At 40.2% G+C, this 24,797-nt stretch overlaps 3 protein-coding genes across 6 annotated transcripts in view; 2 read left to right on the plus strand and 1 right to left on the minus strand.

The window, feature by feature from the left end:
• Nucleotides 1–67: 67 nt before the first annotated feature.
• spag1b (sperm associated antigen 1b) lies at nt 68–16,223 on the minus strand. Its single transcript, XM_040118833.1, has 19 exons — nt 16,214–16,223; nt 15,751–15,898; nt 15,313–15,472; nt 15,090–15,212; nt 14,933–15,003; nt 14,589–14,701; nt 14,393–14,498; nt 14,061–14,191; nt 13,785–13,891; nt 13,192–13,318; nt 11,471–11,926; nt 9,641–9,740; nt 8,937–9,089; nt 8,080–8,237; nt 6,637–6,778; nt 5,622–5,748; nt 4,622–4,780; nt 1,818–2,141; nt 68–1,594 (listed from the first exon to the last, which is right to left on the minus strand). Exons 2-19 carry the CDS (start codon nt 15,894–15,896, stop codon nt 1,466–1,468), a joined length of 2,832 nt encoding a protein of 943 aa, XP_039974767.1. The 5' UTR covers nt 15,897–15,898; nt 16,214–16,223; the 3' UTR covers nt 68–1,465.
• Nucleotides 16,224–16,322: 99 nt separating this feature from the next.
• Nucleotides 16,323–23,293, plus strand: fbxo43 (F-box protein 43). Of its 4 annotated transcripts, none has more exons than XM_040116792.1 (6): nt 16,323–16,479; nt 17,822–18,694; nt 18,839–19,564; nt 21,558–21,660; nt 22,036–22,230; nt 22,872–23,293. In XM_040116792.1, the coding sequence occupies exons 2-6, from the start codon at nt 17,883–17,885 to the stop codon at nt 23,118–23,120; spliced, it is 2,085 nt and encodes a 694-aa protein (XP_039972726.1). In that variant the 5' UTR covers nt 16,323–16,479; nt 17,822–17,882; the 3' UTR covers nt 23,121–23,293. The 4 variants fall into 4 exon arrangements, with proteins under 4 accessions (XP_039972726.1, XP_039972727.1, XP_039972724.1 ...); XM_040116793.1 differs by having other exon boundaries at nt 16,323–16,475; XM_040116790.1 differs by having other exon boundaries at nt 16,323–16,471.
• A 406-nt stretch (nt 23,294–23,699) lies between these two features.
• The window catches only part of LOC120783943 (regulator of G-protein signaling 22), a 17,773-nt gene continuing 16,675 nt past the window's right edge, over nt 23,700–24,797 (plus strand). Inside the window, exons 1-4 of the mRNA XM_040117349.1 lie at nt 23,700–23,708; nt 24,271–24,333; nt 24,421–24,603; nt 24,731–24,797. The exon at nt 24,731–24,797 is cut by the window's right edge and continues 19 nt beyond it. Coding sequence (XP_039973283.1) covers nt 23,700–23,708; nt 24,271–24,333; nt 24,421–24,603; nt 24,731–24,797 — 322 coding nt within the window. The remainder of the gene's footprint in view (nt 23,709–24,270; nt 24,334–24,420; nt 24,604–24,730) is intronic.

Consider the following 24,797-nt stretch of genomic DNA (forward strand, 5'->3'; position numbering starts at 1 on the left):
TCTTTAATGGTCTGTTTTTATAACATTGACAATTATTTAAACCGATCATAGCATAAAGAAGAAAATCTCTATTTTTCCAGTTTATTGAATAGCCCTCTGTTAATATTGTACACATTTTTACATATCTACTGAAATATAAATGAAAACCACAATGAGGAGAAACTAAAACGTGTTGTTGTTGCGTCTTGCCTGACAACTTGTCATCCAGAGCTAAATTTGGTACATTCCTGTAGTGCAGATAGAAAAACAAAAAATTGGTCTTCAATTTTGGATGACTGGAATATTCAATAGTTAAATACTTAACATGGATAGAATATCTTTGAATTAGCAAATAAATTACACATTTTAAACAATTATGTGCATGTAGCTAATTGAATATCTCTAATTTATTATGCAAATCCAAGCCATTTGACAATTTGATAAAAGCTACTGAATGACACAAAGACACCCTCTCTTTAGGAATATCTGTACAAACATCTCAAAGATACTGCTTCTCTCCAGTGTACACTGGCTGAACTGCTGTGAGATGCAGATGTGCATTGCCTGGCAGGCTAATTTGGTTTAAAAAAAACAAAAAAAAATAGGGTGAATGACTGTCATTCCTTGCGGAAAAGACACAAACACCAGCCTTTTATGAGTTCACTTTACATTAGAACATAGATATGCTAATTGCATAGCTGAATGAACAAAAGAGCATGGGAGCCATCTAAGGTTACAAACTGTAACCTTCTCATACAGAAGTGTCAGTAGGTACCAGTCCAACAGATACTGTTAACCATACTGCATAGAACAGCAATAAGATGTCATGCAGGCCTATTTCTCCCCCAAAGATAAGACGGTACATATGGTCACAATAAATCTGTTTAAGTTACTTTATCTTATGGTTTGTCCCGCTGCAAGGAACAGCTTAATTATCTCAGTAGCAAATGAACTTCATTTGTTGCCAGATAATATTCAGGATGCACTGAATATAATTTCTGATCTTGGCTAGTGTCTTACAGCAGCTCATTCATCAAATGGCTGATATCAAAAGACTGACAGGGTTCAAGGAGCAGATCAACTGAGCACAGTTCTGGGAACGTGAGCTTGTCCTGAGCATAACACCTGAAGGGAACACTTGCCTGTAGCCTTAAATAACTTTGTACATTGGACACTACTTATCATTACACTTCAGTGAAAGGTCCATAGTATCCCACTGTCTGCCTGTTGTACAATGCAAGTCGTTATTAGTGGTACAAAAGTAAATCTGCATAGCAAAATGTTTTCGAGAGAACAATTCAAACATACAGTGATCATTTACAGTACAGATCAGTAGAGAGAATGTGACCCAGGTCTACTGTATTGCTCTGGGGCACATTCTATAGCTTCCTGCCTTCGTTTACTTAATTCTTGTGCAGTGTTTTGCATAGATCCAAGAGTTGTAGTAGAGCAGCAGTACATGCAACAGGGAGCAGGGGCAGGAGAGTCAGATGTATTTGTTGGCTAGGTTCTGAACATCGTTCTTAGTGAACTCTGCGCTCTCCGTGGATGACAGATGTTCAAACAGATGAGTTAAGTGGCGACGCTCGTCCTTCTCCAGCAGCATCAGAACAGTCTGCGGAAACAGCACATTGTCATTTATCACCAAAACATCAGCTGCCTGGAACCAAGTGGACAGATTACTTACAAAATAATATTAGTGATTTTTAGGAAGCAGTAGTGGCTGTGCAGAAGGATTTTCTCATATGTGATGTTAAAAATCAAACTTCAACTTATCTTTTCAGATTGATTTTTGAGCCACAAGCCCTTGTCTGAAGGGGAAGTAAACGCCATCTTACCGAGAACCTCTCAGCGGTGTGCAAATGGTTGAGGTGTTGGTAGACCAGGTTGGGGTCTTTCTCCAGGAGGTGGGAGTCCAGCACCTGCACGATGAAGCTGATGGTGTGTCCGTCCAGCTGGGTGCTCAGGTACTGTGGAAGCATCTCCGGGGCCGTGGAGGCCAGCAGGTCGGCTCCGACCGCCGTGTTTCCGCTACAGCAAGCTGCGTTAAGAGCCTGGCCGAACTCATAGACATTGGTTGGCTGGGGGTTGACGGTTATGTCATCTCCTCTGCAGCAGCCCTCTGAGTTAGGAACAGCTGTCGTTTCCTCATCACCTTCAACCTGAGGAAGATCAACAAAAGTGATACAAGTGGATTTACAGGGGAAAGACATGAGGGAGGGTTTGTAGGAGAGGCTCTAAACTTTGAGGAGAGACAACAGCGCCTCCTTTCTGTGCATGCTGCATCCATGTAAAGACGCAGAGAGACAAAAAGAAAGCAGACAGGTATGATTAAGCACATCTGGCAAGTGTCAGTCAATTATTCACAGCCTTTGGATCTCTGGTTTGCTGCTGGGCAGATAGTGTACAGATTGGCTTGTCTGGGATTGAAATTACTGTTTAAAAATTTATACAGTCCTGGTTAAAATTATTGGCTCCCCAGAATTTTACGTACAGAATTTAGAATATCTTCAGAAAAAAAATATACCAATTTTTTTATAATCAAAATTTTGATAAAATGCCAAAAGTTACTGAACAAAAAATAAAAAAAAACAAAATTTGCATAATAGTGAAATAAACACAAAATGTATCCAAGAAATGGAAATCAAATATTGTGCAGAAAGTTCGTCCCAACACTTTTGCAGAAGTTCCTACAAATGTGTTGCACTTTTAGGCTGCTTTGCTTTCACCTACTGTCCAATTTGTCCCAAACCAGCTCCATGTGGTTTAAGTCTAGAGACTGTGCTGGTCTTCCGTCATTTGAAGCCGCTGTCTAGTTGTTTTCTTATACTGTTTGGGTCATTATCTTGCTGTAGGATGAACCCTGACCATCCAGTCTGTCTTCCTTTGTTACTTGCCCTTTTCTCACCATTCTGATAGCAATGTACAGTCCTACTTCTTGCAGTACAGTATTGTCCTAATAATGCATCAGAGAGTGTCGGAACACATTTTTTTTCCAATGCTGTCTTCTTACAGACAGAGGGTTTGTAAGTCATCAACAGGAATTATTTGTGTTAACTTTCGAAGCTTAAATTACTTACGCTCTAAATTAACCAATTTCCTACTCCCTGAAAAAGGCCTGTTTTCTATGAAATTTACATAATTTTTCAGTTTTTGGTGACCAAAGCTTTTTTTTTTTTTTAACCTTTGGGAGTTTTCCACTGACTTTTGTACCAATAAGGTTATTCACTGGACTTGAACTACTGAAATTTCAATAAAAACTTGAAAAATTGGGGTGTTGGAGAACTTTCGACCAGTAGTGTATGTGGGGGTTGATGAGAGTGGGGAGACTCAATCATACTATCTATGTGTGCCTAAAAAACCGGAGCAATATCTCTAAGTAGCTAAAAGCTGCAGTTATAGGTGTCAATTTGCATTAGGTTGTAAGTACTAATTTCATTCAGTGTTAATCTACAGGTTTTAATGGTTGAAAGAGTGAGGACTCAAATAGTATATTTTTAATCTGTGTGATATGCAGAACATTTTTTTCTTAGTTTTACAACCATTTTTGAGGTGCACATATCCTGAAAAGAGTCTTTCTGGGTCCCAAGGCTCCATGTGTCCTGCAGTTCCCACTATGGCCACTAAACCATAATCACCGCCCAGCACTGATCAGTGGCTTGAGCCATGCTCCCTCCATCAATGTTTGGGAGACCTTCCTCCCAAACATCTATCAATTAGCTATATTGCTTATCCTTTTGAGGGTCGCTGGAGGACTGGAGCCAATCCCAGCTGTCCCTGGATGAGAGGCAGGGTACACCCTAGACAGGTTGCCAACTTAGAGTTAATTACATATTTACATTTACTCATTTGGCAAACACTTTTATCCAAAGTGACTTACAAGTGAGGGACAACACTGAAGTTTCAGTACAGTAGGAGACCCTGAAGTAAGTACTAAATACTAAATCTGTTCAATAAGACAATGCGCAAGGAGATCAGGTAAAGAAAAGCACATTGAAAGTGCACAGTAAGTGCTACTTAGGCATGTTAGAGTGTTGGAGGTGTTAGGAGAGGAGGTACCCTTGGAACAGATGAGTCCTCAAGAGCTTCCATAAGATAGAGAGGGACGCCCCTGCTCTGACATTTGATAGCTCGTTCCACCATTGGGGAAACACAAACAAGAACCGTGTGGACTGTGGATTGCCTTGTGTGCAGGCATGGCAAGGTCAGGCGACATTCCTTGGAGGAATGCAGTGGCCGAGAAGGAGCATAAGCCTGCATGACTGAGTTCAAGTAGATGGATGCAGACCCAGAAGTCACTCTGTAGGCAAGCACTAGTGACGTGAATTTGACTCGGGCGCCAATGGGTAGCCAGTGGAGGTCAATGAGCAAATTAACTTAACCTGCAGGTCTTTGGAGTGTGGAAGGAAGCCAGAGTATCCAAATACTACGGCTGGCCGGCAGGTTCAAACCCAGAACCTTCTTGCTGTGAGATGACAGTGCTAACCACTGCACCACCATGCTGCCGCAACTCCTCTCATACACATGTAAACAAATCCAACAGACAGGAAAAGGACAATTTGCTCTTTCCATGTGAGCACTGCACAAGGTCTGACTCCAACCCTGGTTGAAATATAATTCCAAAGGGTATATGTGTTTCTACCTCTCTGATGGGGACAGTCTTCCTGTGCTTGGCTGGTGAGGCGGTGGCCAGACTCTGTCTAAGCAGCACTGTGACCTCCTCCAGCTCCTTCTCAGCCTCCTGCACGTTGGGATCCTGCTGCAGCACCTCCTGTAGGTCAGAGCTGCACGCCAGATAGTCCTGTTGAATGCAGAGACAAAATACTGCTTTATGTATGAAACTGATATGTTTAAGTGACATTTTACACAGAGTTGAAATACTTTAGGGTTTTTTACAAAATAGAGGTATTGCACACTTAAACATGTTTTTTGAGCTGTAAACGCAATGATATGACTGTACTGTGAATGAAACACATCAATGCTGGTGCTGATCTGAGATTCATCATTCACAGGAGTTCCCACTACTTTTTGCTAACCTTCTACTTATTATTTTTCAATTTTGTGGTTCTGACGGCCATAGAAGCACCACGGGGCTGCATTCATTCCCTCATAAGACTCAGCAGTGGTTGCGGATGGCGGCAGGTCCCTCGATATTTTTCAGAGTGTGCTATTCTAACTACACGTTTGACTCTGAGAGCTTCGGCTTCAGGAATTACAGGGGCTGGAGCCAGCGGATCGAATTGATATGGTTCAGGGACAACATGGTCCTCCACACACAATGTCCGCTACAGGGGATTCTGGAGGGGAAAAGACCTCAAACCTCAAAAGAGCCTTCGGGCATAGATGCCTTGCGATTCTATGTTGCTATCGATGTTTTCTCTGGCCTGGGGATATCACTGAGCAACTCCCGCCTCACACATCCACACCCCCGTCTCCCTCTCAGCCCATTGCCCACTTTTTAGCATTTTTTAAAATTATGGAGGGGGTGGAGTTAGGCTCAGAGCTGGGGCTGAAGTTACACTTTAAATTATATGCCCCTTTCACACACAATTTAGGATGGATGTATAGATTTTGCTCCAGCCCTCCTTTTAAGGGAACATAGTCCCTTGTGGCATTAGCCACTAATAGCCAGCTCTGTTCACCTTGAGGCCTTTATTGGCCAGGGCTCTTCTGTAGAAGGCTTTCTTATTGGTTGGCTCCTGTTTCAGTGCTGCATCACAGTCCTGCTTGGCCTCAGTAAACCTCTCCAGCTTCAAGTAGCACAGGGCTCTGCAAACACACACACAAATGTTATTTGTGATTTTTATTTTCGTCATTAATAGCCACTGTAGTCCTAATTAATGCATGGCTAAAAGGTATCATGAGTTTGTGACTCATCAACTGTGAATCAGAATTGATAATAATTGCTAAAGGCATGAAAATCATTTTCATATGAAATGCGTGAGACAAGAGACAAAATGTACATGTTTGAAATTAGCTCTAATATCTTTTTTTCTTGTTTTCTTCATGAATGTGTTGTCGGTAATTTCAGTCCAATGGGTCTCAGCAGCTGTGTAGCAGTAGCAAACGGGTCTTTGCTCTGGCGTGGCCAAACACACAAGCTCTTTCTGCAGCAGAGCTCAATATACACACGCAAACACAAACACACAATAGGAAATTTTTCATCAGCATCACAGTTTCCTCTGTGACATGGTCAACAATCTACCTACTATTGTGATAAAGACACACAGAGTGTGGGGCAGTAGGAGACAGCAAATGAAGTCAGACCTGCCTCCTGCAAGCGCTATGCTTGCTCTATTTTTCACTCTAAGATAACATTATAGTGGCTATAGGTAGAGTTGTGATAAACAAGCAGCTGTTTCCTGAGCACTGGCCATTCTGTTCTTACCAACAATAGATGCTAATTTACTACCGGTGACAGACTGACGACCGCTTTGGATTAGCTATAGAGCTGAATGCACTGCCTGACGGGTCACAGCTGGGGATAATTAGTCTTTTTTAATTTACCCAAACCAATGACTGGATTTTTCTGGGTGTTTTCTGACATACCCTGCTTTATGAGGAAACAAACCATGAGAGGTATAGAGTATCACAAAACAGTGAGGAACATAAAGTTAAAGAGACCACAGCAGTGTCTGTGAGACTGAAGCCTCTAACCTGTTGGTGTAGATAGCACACTCTTCTGGCTTTAGATTAAGGCATTCAGTGTACTTTCCCAGTGCATCCTGGTATTGGCCCTTCTTCACGAAGTCGTTCCCTTCTTGCTTCAAAGCTGTAAAACGAATTTCTGCTTTCCTTTCTGGAAGACAAAGTAAAGTGGTGATTACTTGTTAGCGCATGTTTGCATAAAGACCAGTTCAACTCTCCTTTCTGTTGAAGTCATGAATCCACAGTGACGCTTGCAATAAATGTGAACGTGTGGCAGTTGTCTGTGCTATAGAGCATGATGCTTTAAACCCTTGAAATTAATGCTATGCTAGCTGGACATGAGGAATGAGAGTTAAGTCAGCAATCAGTCACAGTGTGGACTAAGGGCTAATCAATCCGCTGCAGTGTCTTCTGGGAGAAAAATTTTGCCAGCAGGTCTATTCTTCCATTACAGTTTAAAAACAATAGCTGTAGCATAGCCTTGGGAATCAAGAAACTGCATGGTCAGTGAACAGAGGTAACACGCTTCTCTTCTATAAAAATTAGGCCTTTAATATCCTCCTTCTATCTCGGGGGGAGTGACGGAGAAAGAGGAACAAAGAGGATTTTAGTGGTCAAAATTTAGAGTCTATTCTATCCTGTATGTTGATATAAAGCAGTAGTAGAAGACGTATCTAGATCGTTTAGTGCAGTAGAAGTAGCAATACTACAACGTAGAAGAATGAAATGAATGAAAAGTAAGTGTCCTATGCAGAAAAAATGGTCCCAGTGAATGCTACATTGTTATATGTTGTATTAGATAATAATTACAGATGCATGTACATTATTTTTATAATCAATATAATCATTTTACTGTTGTAGTTGGTTGAGTTGGAGCTAATTTTAATTATTATATGAAACATTGTGTAGTCTAATCTAACCACCTGTAGGTGTGAATGTGAGCTTGGATTGCTGTCTGTCTCTGTGTGTCAACCCTGTGATAGACTGGTGACCTGTCCAGGGTGTACCCTGCCTCTCACCCAGGGACAGCTGAGTTGGCTCTAGACACCCTGTGAACCTCAAGGATAAGCAGGTATAGCTAATAGATGGATGAATGAATGAATGAATGAATGAATGAATGAATGAATGGGTACAGGTTTTTAAGATAGTACTCTAATTAAAGCTTTTCACACCGGCATTTCTCAACTCAGGAATAAACATGGGCTTCAGAAAGAACAGGGCTATCTTGCCCTTGTGTCCCGCTTGTATGTATTGATCCAGAGGTTACTTTAAGATCAATGTGAAGGATTTACATCCACACACTATCACACTGTCACATGCGACATGTCGAGACTTTATTGCACAAAGAATTTTACACAGAATATTTCTAGGCCCACTTCACATCAGTAGGTGTAGTCCTGTGTTTCTGTGGATAACCCAGAACAGGTTTTATGACATTTTTTAAACACAAACCTGCTTCCCTCGCGGCCTTCTCTGCTCGAGCCTGGAGAACTTCTGCACTGGGTGGCTCCTCTCTGCGATGCCGCTGAGCTGACAGAGGCACAAGGGGAATCTCTGGAAGTTTCTCTCTCCACTCTGGACCGTCCTGCTCAATCAGTAGCCTTGTGATCCTGGAGGAGGACACAGCTCAGTTGATACATGGATGTTACACATGAACACACATACAAATGGAATATACTATACACAGTCCCACTTAGACAAGATATTAGAAAGGCTCACAGAAAATAAGCATTAAAGGTATATGGAACTAACACCAACATTACTTTGTACATATAGTATAGGGTTCGGGATTAAAGCTATGACACTCCTGAACACAAAGCTACCAAGTGAGTTTCTGTACTGCGTAACAGAGAGAGGACAAGCAGTCTGAGAGCCATAATTAGCCTCTAGCTGGAACTGCGTTTGTACACTAGGTAAATCCGTTAGCCACTAATTACAATGTGTGTTTGTTCATTTGATTTGTTTTAATTTAGTCTTCTGATTATGTTACAATCCATTTTTTTAATTTAAAATTTGTTTAAAAAATATTGTATAAGGCAGATAGAGCAATAAAATTGTATCATGTTCCTCGTTTTATTTCCTTATCTAAGACACCTAATGGTATTATGTGTCACCCAATTACAATGGACAGTGAAAGACACTTTTGTCATAGATCTCTTTCTCTGTAAAGTAAAAGGGTAGTCACAATCATCAGTTGATGTTCCAATTTAATATTCAGCCAAATGCTGGCTTTGTGTTGCCATCAGACCATTCAAAAATGTGAATATGAATTTTAAACCTCCTACAGTCAAGTCTGTGAAGGCTAATACCTGTTGACGCTGTCGTGTGCTGCCTGCACACTGATGTCTATCTGCAGGACGGTCTTGTAATCCACATAGGCCTTCCGGTAGCGCTCCAGGGACTCATAAGCCATGGCCCGGCGCAGGAGGGGCTTTAGGGAGAATGGCTGCAGCTCCAGAGCTCTGGTTGGTATAAATAGATGGGATGAGACAGGAGCAAAGGATCAAGTCTGCTGCCTTTCCTATAGTTGCTAGTTTCTGATAGTACTGTCACTAAGTGGAATCACTATATGTGACAGATATTAAAGTGGATCTGTTCTTCTGTATCTGCAAAGTATATAGTAAGTATGGGTGTATAGTTAGTATTGAGTAAACTATCACACAACCTACTTTTTTCTCCTTGCCTTAGAAATTGAATCTGAAGCAATCAAAATAAGTATTTAAAAGCTTTCAAGTGGGAGGTTCCCTCAAGTTATCTTGTGTTTTCTGCTTATAAAACCTTCTAAAACTTCTAATGAGATTAAGTGAAATCCCTTACAACACACCCCAGTGCAAATCCCCTCATAAAATGATAGTGACCTGCTACTGAGGTATACTAAATCATAAGACTCTAAGATTTCCATGGCAAGACCCAGTGTAAATTGTGAAATTTGGGTTGACACCCACAGCAAACATTACTTCTCCCTCATCTTGCTGTATGCAGTGAGACAAGACCAGTAAATAAATGTTCTCACCTTGTGCAGTCCTGTATGCAGTCTTGACTGTTGCCATCTTTCAGGTAGCAAGCTGCTCTGTTAGAATACAGAATACATAGATCCTCTGGACTGTCAATCCCTGCACAAAAAGAGACAAATATCATAAACGCAAAAATGTCATACTTAGGTAAGGTAAGATTCTTGATAGGTTAAACCAAAGTTCCTTAAACTCTTTATGGGATCTAAAACAAGCAGCAGGCCTACATTTTCTTCCACTAGTACTCCTTTTTATTGTTTTTTTACAGGAGTAGCACAGTGAGCTGATGTTCCTGGACAAAATTTCTCATTTGGTTTTAGGACTGGCAAATTGAAAACAAAACGTAGATGAAGCCCAAGGAAAAGCTTGTCAAACAACTTTTTCGGACATTTTGTCTGGAAAGTTTAACAACTTGCTCATATAGACTGCACATTTTATTAGCTTTTCCGTCTACTTGCCTAACAGATATTTCAGTTTTCATTATCAGGCAAATCAGATAGGCCTATACTGCATATTACAGACAGAGCAATGTTCTTCTGCCACACTAAATACAGTCAGTTTAGCATGCCACTTTATCAGATGAAATCAGATTATGGATGATGACACCGTGTGGCATTGATGATGTCTCAGCAACTGCCCACACTTAGTAAAGTTACTGTGACAGTAGAGCATGTCCAGTATGTAAGAGGTATAATCTAGGGCATCTACATACATACCCAAACACGACTTTGAGACTGAAAAAGACAGTTTGAATGTTAATATTACAAATTTATCTTTAAGTTTCTTTTTTGAAATGTCCCTTTTTGACAGACCACTGACATTTTGCACATTTAAGTGGGTTAATAGGGTTAACACAGTGTATTTTCATATCTGTCCTGAGCTGTAATCTGCGTGACATGTAGCCTTTACTACATCAGTCAGATGATGGACCATGGATGATGTCCACGTCCCATCACTTTCACATCCACTGGCACAGTGGCTAGCGAGTAAATTATGGCAGTCCATAGAGAGACAGAGAAAGTATGTTTGATGGTGCATGAGGCCTGACAAGCAGTGGTTTTCTCTCCCTTAATGAATCACTCACTCTCTCCCTCTCCGTGAGAATTATAGCTGCTGTCCCACAGATTCTATTTCACAGTAAGTGGTTAGCAGTCATGTGACCTGGACAGACCTGAGCTGAGAGGCTTAGCACCAGGCAGAGGCTAACACAGAAACACTGTCCGTATAAACCACAACAACCACACTGTGACGCATCTCTGTGGGGAGAGAGTCACTAAATACATCAACAAACAGCCTAACATTTTAACTCTTGTATAGTTCTTTTTGAAATCTTTGTAACCATTTAAAGACTGTATGTACACGAATCCTGATGGAAGATATTTCCGTTGTTTAGGTATTCAGAAGATAGATCATTTTGATATATTTTTTTACGTTCTGTACTATCCTGCAGTGTGATTGAAGGAACAAAAAATAAATTGAAGCACTAGCAGTAAAACAGCAATGTCATGACCTTTGATTTACAACTGCTTTGGCCAGTTAAAGGAAAAAGTCTCACGAGCACTGATGATTAAAGACCATAAAGAAATATTTATTCAAATATGGGTGAGACTGGTCATCAGTCAGTTAACCTATAGGCCATTTGTTTCTTGTCACAGTTTATTACGCACTGATGACAATATAAATGTTATATGTTTACGGACTTAGGCACATAGTTAACTTTTCTCCGGTGTCATAATTCAACCAAATTCTTGTACACTATGAAACTGAACTATGAGCCACCTCAGACTATAATAACAAGAACAGCATCGACCATTTGGACTCCTCAAACCTACCTGAATCAGTATAGCCTTGAATGGCTTTTGAGTATTTCTCCAGTGCATCGGCAAACTGTCCATTTTTAAACAGCAGGTTTCCTTCATTTTTTAGACGGGCCAGAGGTGGGGGCAGGGCTCCACATGGGGCATCAAGGTTGATAGTTTCCCCTGCAGTTCCTCCAACCGGAGTTCCCTTACCGTTGTTACTCTGATCAGCCTGGACTGAAGCTGTCGAGCCCCTCTTGCTTGTTCCATTGGCTACCTTTTCCTTATAGTCTTGCGTGACTTTGTATTTGTCTGAGCTGCCTCCTTTGCTCCTCCAGTGTCCAGTTTGAGAGTTGTTGGACTCGCTGTGTGGACCCCCGTCCCCTCTGCCGTGGGGCTTTTTTTGAGCGTTACCCATGTCTCCCCTTTCCGCCGGAGCAGCTGAGCACTCCTCCCCTCCCACAGGCTGGCTGGGTTCAACCAGACAAGCTGGAAGGGACAGGAGGGGAGGGAGAGACAGAGAGAAGGGGGGCGGGCAAACCCACCGGAAGGAGTCAGTGGTTACATCACAGTGGGGGAGGGTTGGACACACAAGACACAGAGCGACTTCAAAGAGGGAGTTCCAGGAAGCAGCCACTCTCAACAGTGAATTACGAAAGTGATGGGTGGGGGTAGGGTGGATAACACGTATGCATAGTATGTCACGTTACCCAGAGGGACAAGAGGAGTTTCCTCTATCTATAGCACAGCAGACAGAACGGTTTGAGGTGAAAATGACTGTCATACTATTACCAGAAATGCTGCAGCTTCCTCAAATGTTTTCTATAAATCATGAGAGGATTATAGGGCAATTCCAAAGCCAGGTAGCTACAGTGGGGACTAAATCAAGCAAAACTATATAGACATAATACAATGTAGTATAAAAATAGAGATATTGACTATTTATTCAACACAGAGTATTTCAATACTGAGTTTTAGCTTCTGTAAACTAGGGCAGCCATTACTATCAATATTTGAGAGTTTAAAACCAGGCATCAGGAACACCTTTTAACATAAAAAATGAAATCAGAATACTTTGAGGATCCTCTAAATTTGGTTTATAAAGAATTAGGAATGTTGTGAGTGGGACATTTTACTGTCAGTTCTCTCTGGTGGAAAAACCATGTATTGATGACACTGTTGCTAAACCTCCTTAAACGTAGCTTTTAGATTTCTGTACTACAATTTTATGCTACTTATTGTCTGATATATATCAAAATACCACTATTTCTGTGATAAACAAAATCTGCCAATAGTATCAAACATGCCTAGATATATCGGTCAGACTCTACTGTATAACTAAGCAAATTGAGTCATTTTCCCCAACATAGAGCTACTGATTTAATTTATTAGATTTGTCTTTTTGGTTGGTAGTTTTTAATTTGAGAGAGCTAGTAATAACTGGTGTACAATGGATTCATACTCAGTGCACTGCCTTAATAAAACAATCATTTTCTGGCTTCAAAACTGCAAAAATGCTGATATTTTTCAAAACCGATGGTGACTATACGTGAAAAGAGAATAAAATAAACTGTCCATGTTGAGTTAAACATAGGACTGGGAACATTGCCCTAATTTAAATTAACTGATTAAATAGAATTAGATTTATTGATTGATTAGGGAATTGGTCACTGGCTTGGTTCTAGTGTCTGTGTCTGTGTGTATGTAAATCAAGGATACAGATATTGACATCGGAGGCTTTCAAAAAATATCACCTTCTGCTTTAGTCTCATCGTTACTGTTGTCATCTTCCTCGTCTACTTCTTGGATGAGGATTTTTTTGCCTTTGCTTTGCTGCTCTGGTTGACATTCCTTCAGCTTCTCAGTTTCAGACAGAAGTTTCTAAACCACAAATAATAGGCACACATTAGAATTTGTCAGCTGTAGGAACCCAACCCAGTTCTGTTAAGTAAGTCAGCACAGGTAACACTTGTCTTGATAACACAATCATCCATATATAACTGAGCTATGGTGAATGGCTTGTGCACCAATATAAAAGAAATATTTTCTCCCGATTCACCTACCTTAAAATCCCTGATACATAATTAAAGGACATATAACAAATTTCCTCAAAAGTGACGACTAAATATAACATATCCTGGGCTCCTGACCTCCTCTAACACAGGACTATTGAAAAAGCTACATCCTTCTCTATTTACAGTAATGATAGACTACATATGATTTGATTAATACCTTGCAGCAGCTGAAATGTTTTCAAACTCTCTGATCTAACACAAATACAGTGACACCTAGTGGACAAACAGCTACGGGCACGTAACCAACACGCCATACTACTTCTATCACCTACTGTAGCTGCAGCATTCTGCGGATCTTCCATAAGTACCATCCTCAGGTCTTCAACAGCCAGTTGGAAGTTGCCCATGTGCTTGTGCACAGTGGCACGGCGTAGCAGGGCTGATGATAAAACATACATCATATTCATACATTACACACACTTTTGTTATTGTATGCTATAGCAATTTCAGTTATAAATATAGCATGTAAAATATCAAAAAATTACGGTACTGTTTCTGTTTGTAAGCACTGTAGTATTTTAATTAAAATTATGTAAAAAAAGAAACACCTTTCATGTTGCCTGGTACCAGCTCAAGTACAGTCTGGCAGTCTGTCATGGCTTTGTGCCAGTGCTTGAGATTGATCTCTGCCTGGGCTCTGTTGTTGTATGCGGCCACAGTTGGCATAATGGAAAGGCTCCTATCATGGAAGACCAAATATAAAGCAGACCTTTCTTTATAATGGACAAACAGTCAGAGGTATAGTAAATGGGAATAAAATCAGACTTCAATGAAATAGGTAGTCTAATTAAATGGCATGCAAAATAATATATCCACCTATATAAGAGATAAGAGATATAGAATGCTTTCTATAATAAATACATTTTTTTAAGGCTCTGACCGGGAATAGTATGCAACTGCCTCCTCATAATCGTTTGCTCTGAAAGCTTCATTGCCTTTATCCTTTTCACGATTTGCCAGGAAGAACTTCTCCTGTTGTGTCAGCACTGGATGTATTTTAAGAAACCACACATTTCATACACAATGCTTTGCAATGACCACAAAATAAATATGGGATATTATACATGATACATTACATGAGGCATCCACTTTTGTCTTGATTTTAGTATGTCCTGTGATAATAATGGCTGGTGGATCATTTTTGACCACACTCTCATCAATTCTTTCACATTCTTTTTCCACATCAAACCTTGAAAACAGAGTGAAATATATTTGGGTAAGGGTTGATATTCTACAAAATGATTATCTAGAACAGCATCAACATTTTAACTGTGGATCACTGTAATTAATGAAGCTTAGCTTAGGCTTTTACAAAGTTCTTGGCTCTTGGGAACCTTTTATGTACAGTGCCTGCAGCTGCTGTAACAGTGTGTTCTTTCTTCTGAATATACTAGAAAAATGTAGAGACAAAATGACTCACTTGTCCCATTCTTGATAATCACGTGGGCGAGTACATTTTGAAGAATTCCTCTTTTTTATTGCATTTGAAGTCTGTAATGAAATGACACTTAATTTGACTATTTTTCTTGTATACATACATGTACATGGTTACGCGCATCAGTGGACACAACTTTTACCTGACTAAGTGGAATGGAGCAATTGGAACCTCTAATGGGTTCCATATTTTCTTTCACTAGCTCATCAAACACTGCCTGCTGTTTTAGTGAATTGTCAGTCTTTTTGGTTTCTTCTTGCCATGTCTGTAAACAAAAAATATTTAAAATCAAAACAGACATATAAAAAGAGAGCAGAGAGTAAGCAGGATTTATGAAAAAAAAAACACTACAATGTGTAGCATACCTTCAACTCATCAACAATTTGGCTCCACTCATCTTCAGAAAGGCTGGCTGCTGATGCTACAAAGTTTTCCTTCCTGAGGGCTGGGCTCCTAGGGTGCAGTTTCTCCAAGTGACTCTCACAGAACTTGATCAGATGAGGGTAAATGCCCTCATCACCAGACCTTTATACAAAGCAAAACAATGTTCTCTGAAAGCCCAAATTCCTTACAATAATGCCAGTGGAGTTTATCAGACTGTATTTAGACTGTACTGTTATGAGTTATGTGCCCTATTACCCCTTTGAAATTGGTTATAGATTGTATATAATTGTATAATAAGAAACAATATATAATATAATTGTATATAATATATGTGACAGCGAGTGAATTATCTTAATGGAAAAAAAAATCTCACCATACATACATATATACAAAATCAAGCTACGTTATGTGGCTTTTACCTCAGTAATTTCAGGATCTTTTCCAGGTATTTGACATCTTTGCATTTTTCAATATAACCATAGTCCAGGTGCTCCACGGGGACCTTTCCACTATAATCAACAGTGGTGGACTGGTTTTGAAGAGAAAAAACTGCATCTGCATTCATGCCTGGGAAGAATTTCAGTATACTCACTTACTATGTCAAATAATGTTGGCCTGGTAATAACAGACTTGGTAGCTCTGAATGATATATTACTTTTGCTAGCTCACAAAACTTAGCTAACCCAGCGTTGTTGTTAATTTATACACCTTTATCTCTACAGGGAGTGATGAAGCGCGAGTTATATGTTCGTATTGGAGCCAAAACATAATTTTCGTTAAGAAAATGACCGTTTTCCTCTTTGCTGATAAACTCTTAATGTTAACTTAACTTGCAACCCAAAACTTAACATACGCTACTAAAGTTAAAAGAAACAACTTTACCTGCTAGTGTTTGGCGAAACACTTGTCTGAAAAGCGGGGTCTGTTACCATGGTAACCATACAGGGTAGGCGTGTAGAACGCCGAGGAGGAAACACGTGACACAGTCAATAGTGGGCTCCAAATTTGAAAACGTGGCTGGTAGGTCCGTGTAAACCAACATGTAGCAAACAGAAATAAGGACAAGGGGTCTAAGCTGAGGCCTAGAACTGGGCCCGAGGAAACAGCATTATCTAAGCATTAGCCCAGTTTTATCTAGAAGTAAGTAAGTATATATATATATATATATATATATATCTGTTTTTTTAAAGAAAACTACGATGTGCTTTTTCCAATGTACTACACAGCTAATGATACATCTGGTAAGCCACTATCCAGTAGCTTTTTCAAAGGCTAGGTTGTTACGGCCATACTATTTTGAATATAGTGCACACATTACTGTGTGAAAAATTATTGATAAATGAAAAGTAATCCTCCAAAAATCAACCTAATGGATTTTCAGCATTAGGTGGTTCTGTGTGTTTGTGAGAGTTAGAGAGAGAGAATGTATACATGTGTTGAAATTTGTTGCACATGGTAACGTTACGATTGTCAGCGTGGGTGACATTACACAGTGTAACACAGACAATGTAACAATAAGCAAACATTTAGGTAGATATCAATTCCCTTACACAAAAGTTAAATCAGTTTTTGACACAGGTGTTTTCACGTCAAGCTAACTGCTCTAACAAAGGTTTGTGGGACTTGAGGGAATTTACGATGCGTTTGGGGTTTTTTTTACGTAAAATGAAGACTTTTAGCTTAGTCTTGGAAGCAGTTAACTATAACAAGTTGTACATTACATCCATTTTCAGATGAATTTTAACAATTTTGCTTTCTTTGTACAGGGTAACGTTATTATTTTTGTCGGCAGGGCAAGCAGACCAAGATCAATTGCCAACGAATGAGTATACTGTTATCTCCGCTATTTTTCATGCCTTGACCATTATTAAGTCAATGTACCTGGGAATAAAATTGTCTTAAAAAAACTGGCACAATCCGTAGTTGGTCGTCGTATGATTCCCCGGGGTCCACTGCAAGCAGTGTACAGCTAGCCGGGGTAGGCTGTCGTCTCGGCGGTTATAGCTCACTTTTATAGCGGCATCACAAAGAGCAAACAACTACAATTTAAATGGACAACACGCGCTCTCATAGCAACAGTGATGAAACAGCAGCGGATATTTGGTATTGAACCAGCGGAATTTCTTCTTTGTGTTATACAAACTATTATCTAAGTACGACAATAACGACTGAAAGGCTAATTCGACATATTAGTATTACTTGGCTCATCTCCAAAGTGAGTCCAAGATAACAGCACTTAATTAGGAATAAGACTATGCAAACACACGCAGCATTTTAGCTAGCTTAGCTTTTTTCTGTATAGTCATGTTTGTATCTTGTATTAAAGTCATAATCTCTCGTTTGACCTGTTTTTAAATTTTTTATTTATTTATTTTATTATTAAAATGAGTTAGTTACCAGCCAGGCACACTCAATGGTTTACTGGGTTCTTTAATGTCATGTTTTGTCAGTTATCCTGGAATATTATTTACCACTTTCTGTTATCTGCAGGTCAGCCTCGCTCTTGGTGAATTCTGTGTTTGGGGCAAAGCTTGCACACAGGAGGAGGAAAATGCAGTACACCCCTGAATCAAATGCCTACCTGGAGAGCTGCAAAGGCCAGCACTGTTATGATGACTGCTGTGACAGTGGATACTCAGGTTTATTCCACAGTCCACAGAGCATCAGTGGAGTTGACACCTGTACGCCTTTGTCTCCTGTAGAATTCAATGAAACACCGAAAGAGAACCTCAGGCTGTCTAACACACCTAAAGAGAGGACCAAAAAATCAGTCGGATTTTTGGACAAAGACTCCAGGGTGGCACAGCGGCAATCAGCAGGTAGCTGGTGTGAAACTCCTAAAGTATATAAAAGAGATGCCTCATTGCGACACAGACTTCTAATGTCCAAACCCACCACAGATGTCAAAACTGACAACACAAGATCACCATGTACCAGTAGGACTGAATCCTCTATCAGTAGCAGTTGTGAACACTGGCTCAGTACGTCGTTTGACTCCCTAGACACTGTGATGGGGGCTTTGGTATCAAGCACTTTAAAACTGGAGCAGGACCTGCCATTATCTGGTAGGAAACGTCGTCTACTTTTCTCACAGGTGAGGACCTCCACTCTTGAAGATGGTAAACTCCATTCTGGTCACCCTTCTAATTTTGAGAGAGGAGTTTCCCTCTCAGATGCAGATTTCAGCGAGAGCATTTCTGCCTCTGATCCAATTAATACTGAGACTCCTCACTTTGGAAAATTCCTGCCTGCCTCATCTAAAGAAAACTCTCAATCGCCAGTCAGTGGTGTGACAAATGGCCTAAATGACAGCTTAAGCGTTTTGTGCACACCCTCATCCACACATACACCCAAATACATCAGGTATGTGCATTTTTGAGATTTGACTTTTAAAATCTTTTTTGTAAATTTTCCTAGCTGAGTACTCGGAGAAGCAATGAATAAAAGAATGTTCTTTACATTATTCAGAAAACTGCTACTATTAACTCCCTTCTAACCCCGCAACAGGTCTGTTTGTGAAGACAGTGGTTTTAGTTCCCTGACCCTTGATAAATCCCAAGACTCCTCAGTGGACCATGATGGCTCATTCCAGGAGCTGCTACTCTCTGCTTCCAGAGGAAACTGTGAAACCCCAAATCTGGCAGAGGCAAAGCGGCGCTCCCGATTGCAGCGTCAGCACAGGCTTTCTACACTTAAAGAAGGGGGCTCTCAGTCTGAGGAAGACCCAACAGACAAAAAACATGAACATCTTCATCAGTGCCAATCTGAAGATGTTTTTGCTGATGGTGCCACCCCTCGCATGGTCCTTTCTATTAAATGCAGTAATAGCATGACCACTGATGGTCTAGCCTATGCAAAACCTGACTGTGCCACTCCACTAAGAGCCACCATGACACCTTTTAGCACAGCTCCTGCTAATCCAGATGTAACTCCTCTTAGGACAACCCCAGTCCATCTCTCTCTGACTCCAGCTTTGCAGCTGGTTCATGCTATGTGTCAGCAGAAAGCCCAGCTGTTTGTTGGCCAAAGTCCAAGCCTGAAGGAACAGCTGAAGTCCACAGCGGCACTCGCTGAGACCCCAATGACGTTCAGGACCACTATGCCATTGGCAGGACTGATTGGCAGGAGGATGGGCCTGGGGAAGATGGATATACTCACAGAGCTGAAGAAGAGGAACCTCAGGCACATCCTGGCTGTCATACTCAGCCACCTGACTTCTGAGAGCATCAACAGGTGAGTACTTCATGTTTTCAACAAACTTAGATGTCTTCACCACTATACAAAGCAAAATCCTATTTTTTTATATTTTTTGTTGCAGCTACTGTATGACGCAGCACATTTTCCTTACTTCTCAAAGGCTATGTAGCTCCATTGCTAATTTGACATTGATTAAACTTATGATTATTTGTGACAGCAGCAAGTTAAAATAAATGATTAAAATCATATAAAGTGTACCGAATCCTGTGTAAATCATACAGCATATAAAGGATGCTTAGCTCAGACCAAAGTACAGGACATTACTCTAGTCCAAATTATACAAGGCATGGAAAAGTTTGGGCAGCCCTGGTCAGAAGTTATTTTACTGTGAATAGTAGTAGAAGATGAACTTATCCCCAAAAGGCATAAAGTTAAAGATGAAACATTCTTTTTCAAAATTGAAACAAGATTAGTGTATCATCTTTGTTATTTGTAGAGTGAACAAAAAAGGAAAGGAGGACCATACAAAAGTGATTTGAAAAGAGATTTCAGTTCTGAGAAACTTTTACCAAGGTCTCAGACCCTCAGCAGCTTGTTAGGGCTATGGCTAGTTTACAGTCATTTTCAGGAAAGGTCAAGTGATGCCAATTTCAAAGCTTTATAAAATACTCTGACTCCTCAAACCTTGCCCCAACAATCAGCAGCCATGGGCTCCTCTAAGCAGCTGCCTACGTCTGAAAATTAACGTAACTGATGCCCACAAAGCAGGAGAAGAGTATAAGAGGATAGCAAAAGGTTTTCAGGTAGCTTTTTCCTCAGTTTGTAATGTAATTAAGAAATGGCAGTTGACAGGAATGGTGGAATACAAGTTGAGGTCTGGAAGACCAATAAAACTTTGAGAGAGAACTGCTCATAGAATTGCTAGAAAGGCAAATCAAAATCCCCATTTGACTACAAAAGACCCTCAGGAAAATTCTCTCACCACTCTGGAGTGGTGGAACACTGTTCTACTGTGCAGTGATACCTGCACAAATATGTCCTTCATGCAAGAGTCATCAGAAGAAAACCTTTCCTGTGTCGTCACCGCAAAAAATTCAGTCTCAGATGTTTGCAAAGGTTCATCTGAACAAGCCTGATGCATTTTGGAAACAAGTCCCGTTGACTTATGAAGTTAAAATAGAACTTTATGGCCACAATTAGCAAAAGTATGTTTGGAAAAAAAAGGGTGCAGAATTTCATGAAAAGAACACCTCTCCAACTGTTTAGGATTGATCGATCATGCTTCGGGCTTGTGTTGCAGACAGTGACACAGGGAACATTTCACTGGTAGAGGGATGAATGGATTCAATGAAACACCTGTAAACATGACACTATCTGTAAAAAAAGCTGAAGATGAAAAGAGGATGGCTTCTACAACAGAATAATGATTCTAAACACACCTCAAAATCCACATTGGACTACCCCAAGAGGTGCAAGCTGAAGGTTTTGCCATGGCTCTCACAGTCCCTAGACCTAAACATCATGGAAAATCTGTGGATAGACCTCAAAAGAGCAGAGCATGCAAAAAGTCCCAAGGATCTCGCACAACTAGAAGCCTTTCAAACAAGAACTGAAAGACTCTTGGCTGCTACAAAACGCGTTTATAAGCTGTGATATTTGTCAAAGGGGGTTTTACGGAGTACTGGACATACAGGGGGCCTAAACTTTGACCAGGGGTACCCAAATGTTTTCATGTCACTGTATATGTATGAATGTAAACTATCAAAATCAAGAGAGAGAGAGAGAGTGAATTCCTCTGCTCTTATATTTTTATTTTGTATATCTATCTATCAGGCAGAAGAATTCACTTTGTTAAACAAATGGCTTTTGTTTGAAAACTGCTTGCTTTTTGTATTTTTATTAAGTTAATGTAAAACCCGATTATACCTCAAAACATCAGGATTGATAAACAGTGAAGGACACAGCCAGTACTAAAGGTGCCGTGACAGCTGAAATCTTGGTGTCATGCCTTCATTTGTTTGTCTGACAGGTGTGGTCAGGTGTGCAAAAGCTGGAATGAAATTATCCAGCAGGACAAGCAAGCTAACTTGAGGAGAAGAAACCACCTGAGTGAAGTGAAGGCTACTCTTGAGGTAGGAGATTTGCCATATTAGCCACTATTGGCTGGCTAATGACAAGTCACTCTCATGTCAGTATACTGCTGTTAGACAGGGAATTGTGCCTGTGGCTGTCCTCCCCAAGCAGGTATTCTGCATCTGCTGTTGGAGGAAAAACAACTGCTGTTACGTGTATCCGTGTGTGTATCCGTGTGTGTGGCCGTGTGTGTGTGGCCAGCAGTACAAAAATGTCCCAGCTAATGTTGACTGGCACAACAGCAGTTGTCTGTCTGATTGGAATTAGTCTGAAGAAAAATTTGTTTAACTGTCATCCAGCTTGACTATGTGGATATCAACTAATGGTGATAAATAGTTGAAATGACCGTCCAACTTTTTGCTGTTGACTTATAGCTCGGTGGTGCTGTCCATGTCCCTGATGCAGAGACCAGACTGATTCTGCTTAAGAGGTCGGCCCTCAAGACCGTTCAGGCCCAGTCCAGGACCTCTAGCTACTGCACCCCCCAGTCAGGAAATAGCACTTTAATCAGATTACAGCACGGTGTCTTACATTCAGGCTGCAGCAGCAAACGGGAGAAATTTCTAGAGGTGAGTTTTAAAACCTTTTACCCTGGATTTTCATAAATATTTAGATCATGAAATCGTCTTTTGATCGTTGAAAAGGCAACATGTACACCAACATCCTGGAGTGTATTTAACTGACTTGCTGCAGTCATGAAGAGGTTTTTTTTTTTTTTTTTTTTAAATCCTCATTATTATCTTCACTTGCATGGTCACCTCTTCAATCTTCGTATTGATAGACAACTCCACCAATCGAAATGTCACCTCTAAACTCTGAATCAACTCTGAGCCACGTGTGAGCTCTTTAGTTCATGAACTAACGTTGAAACAACACACAGCTGCCCAAGAAACGTTCATTAACTAAGTTTCCAATTACTTTTTGACCCCTAGAATTGGGAGTTGGGTTAAAAGGGCTATGTCTCATACTCAGTTCTTTCAGTATTGACGTAAAACTATTAAACTTAAAGTTGAGACATGGCAGTTTAATCTAGTAACCATTATTTTATTTCAAATTGAATGTGATGACGCATAGAGTCCGGCTAACAAGTTCATTGTTGTTCCGTGGAGGGTGAATGGAGTTTCTAATTTGCCTTATTGAAGGTGAGGGAAGTTCACATTAAACATTTACTTAAAGTAATTTCATGAAACTCTTTGTCCTCTTTGTCCAGGTTGCCAAAACCCTCTTCAATGATGAGTGCCTCAAGCCTTGCCCTCGATGTCAACATCCTGCAAGGTGTCACTCAGTGAAAGGGGAAGGTGTGTGCAGCAGAGCTGACTGTGGTTTCCAGTTTTGCACTGCCTGCTTGTGTGCTTTTCACGGCTCTAGAGAGTGTGGCAGCCAGTCTGCAAGCCGTCGCAAAAATGATATACTTCTTCCAGGAAGTGCTCAAAGCAGGCGAAACATTAGGAGACTATGAGAACATAGTAATCTATATTCATACTTGCTTTGCCAAAGTCAGTTTAGCATTTTTTTTTTCTGCCTAATGGTGAAAACAAGGCTTAGCAACAAGGAAACTGATTTGTAGCCAGTACATGAGAACAACTAATGTACATAATTTTGTCTTTGTGCCTGTCTATGTACTGTACTTTCCTCCCCTTTTTTTTTTTTTTTTTTCAAAGCAATTCTTTCTTCTGTGTTTTTAATTATGAATTTGAAGGAAGGCTCACCCGCAGTACAATGACTGAGTTTTACTGTTGATGTACTTCTCCATACACACTGATCAATTGTACATAATGTTTTTTGGAATTCCTCTGTAATTTTCAACTTTTACCAATGTGTTTTCCGATCAGTTTTAAAATAAATTTGGTGATTTTATTTTTTTAAATATGTGTCACTTGTCTCATTTGTGAGGGTCTCCATTTGTGATCTGTACAAAGTAATTTTTCAGCGTTTGGTGCCATCTAGTGGTATGATCATACATTGTCTTAACTGCAACAACAATGTAATTCTTCCATGACTTTTTTTTTTTTTTTTTATTACATATAAGCGATCTTAAATGGCGACAGTAATGCAACTTCTGTGATTAACTTAGAATAAAGTACAGTTTGGGTATCAAACTACAAGAACTACAAACTTGAATTTGTTTGTCTGGGCTTCTCTAGTTAAACTTTTACCGCCCCCTGTGTTTTGAAAATGAGTCCACTTCCATAGCAACCTGCAGTGTGTCTGTAATTACACTGAGAAGTCTGTGGCTGTCCGAATGTGTCCAAATGAAACTGCCTGGCTTGGGCCCTTGGTTTAAAAATACTGTACAGGCATTTGTATTTTTGAGGTGGACATGTGTGGAGTAGTTTCAACAGGTAAGACCATTACTTTTCAGAAACTTGAATTTACTTTTTTTTTTTTTTCCCTTTTTGGGGAGTTTTTGAGCTGATGTTAGTTTGCTAACTTACAGTAAGTTTTTCTTTGTTTTAAGAGCTTCCACATATTACTGCTGGCAATTTTGTGAGTACAAGTTTTGATTAACATTTCATAACCTCCTACATTTCAATCTGTAATATCAGCTTGGGTTTAGCAGAGTTTCCATAATTATTGTCTTTTAATGTTCAATGTTTATTTCCGTACAGGAACACACTCTGGCCTCTGATGATGTATTGGCTCACTTCTTCAATGATTTCTTAAGTCTGCCGGTAAAGTAGTCCTAATGTATAGATGTAGCATATCTTCAACAAAACTTATACCGTTCTTATGCTCTTACGACTTTCATTTTTTCCCAGTCTTTCCCAGAGGCTTTGCTGTACAACCGGGAGACTGGGATGTTTGAGGTGGTGAGTGGGACAGCTGAATATATCTCCAGAAGATTCAGATCAGTCGTAAACCACAGCAAATCACAACTCCTTACTGGCAACCCAACAGTGCTGACCAGAACTACTCCTGTAGACAGCCATTACACTGTCTGTGTAAGCAGTGAATAATCCTTTATGTAAAAATCAGTAGTTGAATATATTTGCTTTTGAAGATGAGCACAAGTCTATTCTGCAGTTTTAGAGGGTTGACTTGAAGAATCTGTCTCCGTGACCTTTGCAGTGCCTGGACAGAGAGCAAGGAATTCAGTGGATCATGGAAGAAAGATTGCCCTTTTTCCTACAAAGTG

This window comes from Xiphias gladius, chromosome 22 (assembly GCF_016859285.1).
Source record: "Xiphias gladius isolate SHS-SW01 ecotype Sanya breed wild chromosome 22, ASM1685928v1, whole genome shotgun sequence".
NCBI classification, from domain to species: domain Eukaryota; kingdom Metazoa; phylum Chordata; class Actinopteri; order Istiophoriformes; family Xiphiidae; genus Xiphias; species Xiphias gladius.

Coding starts and splice junctions, on each gene's coding strand:
- spag1b (XM_040118833.1), bottom strand. CDS start 15,896: ATGAATGCAGATGCAGTTTTTTCTCTTCAAAACCAGTCCACCACTGTT. Junction 14,499..14,588: donor GACAAAAGTGGATGCCTCAT/GTAATGTATCAT, acceptor AAATACATCCAG/TGCTGACACAACAGGAGAAG. Junction 8,238..8,936: donor GCACACGACAGCGTCAACAG/GTATTAGCCTTC, acceptor GTCCTCCTCCAG/GATCACAAGGCTACTGATTG.
- fbxo43 (XM_040116792.1), top strand. CDS start 17,883: ATGCAGTACACCCCTGAATCAAATGCCTACCTGGAGAGCTGCAAAGGC. Junction 18,695..18,838: donor CATACACCCAAATACATCAG/GTATGTGCATTT, acceptor ACCCCGCAACAG/GTCTGTTTGTGAAGACAGTG. Junction 22,231..22,871: donor AACGGGAGAAATTTCTAGAG/GTGAGTTTTAAA, acceptor CTCTTTGTCCAG/GTTGCCAAAACCCTCTTCAA.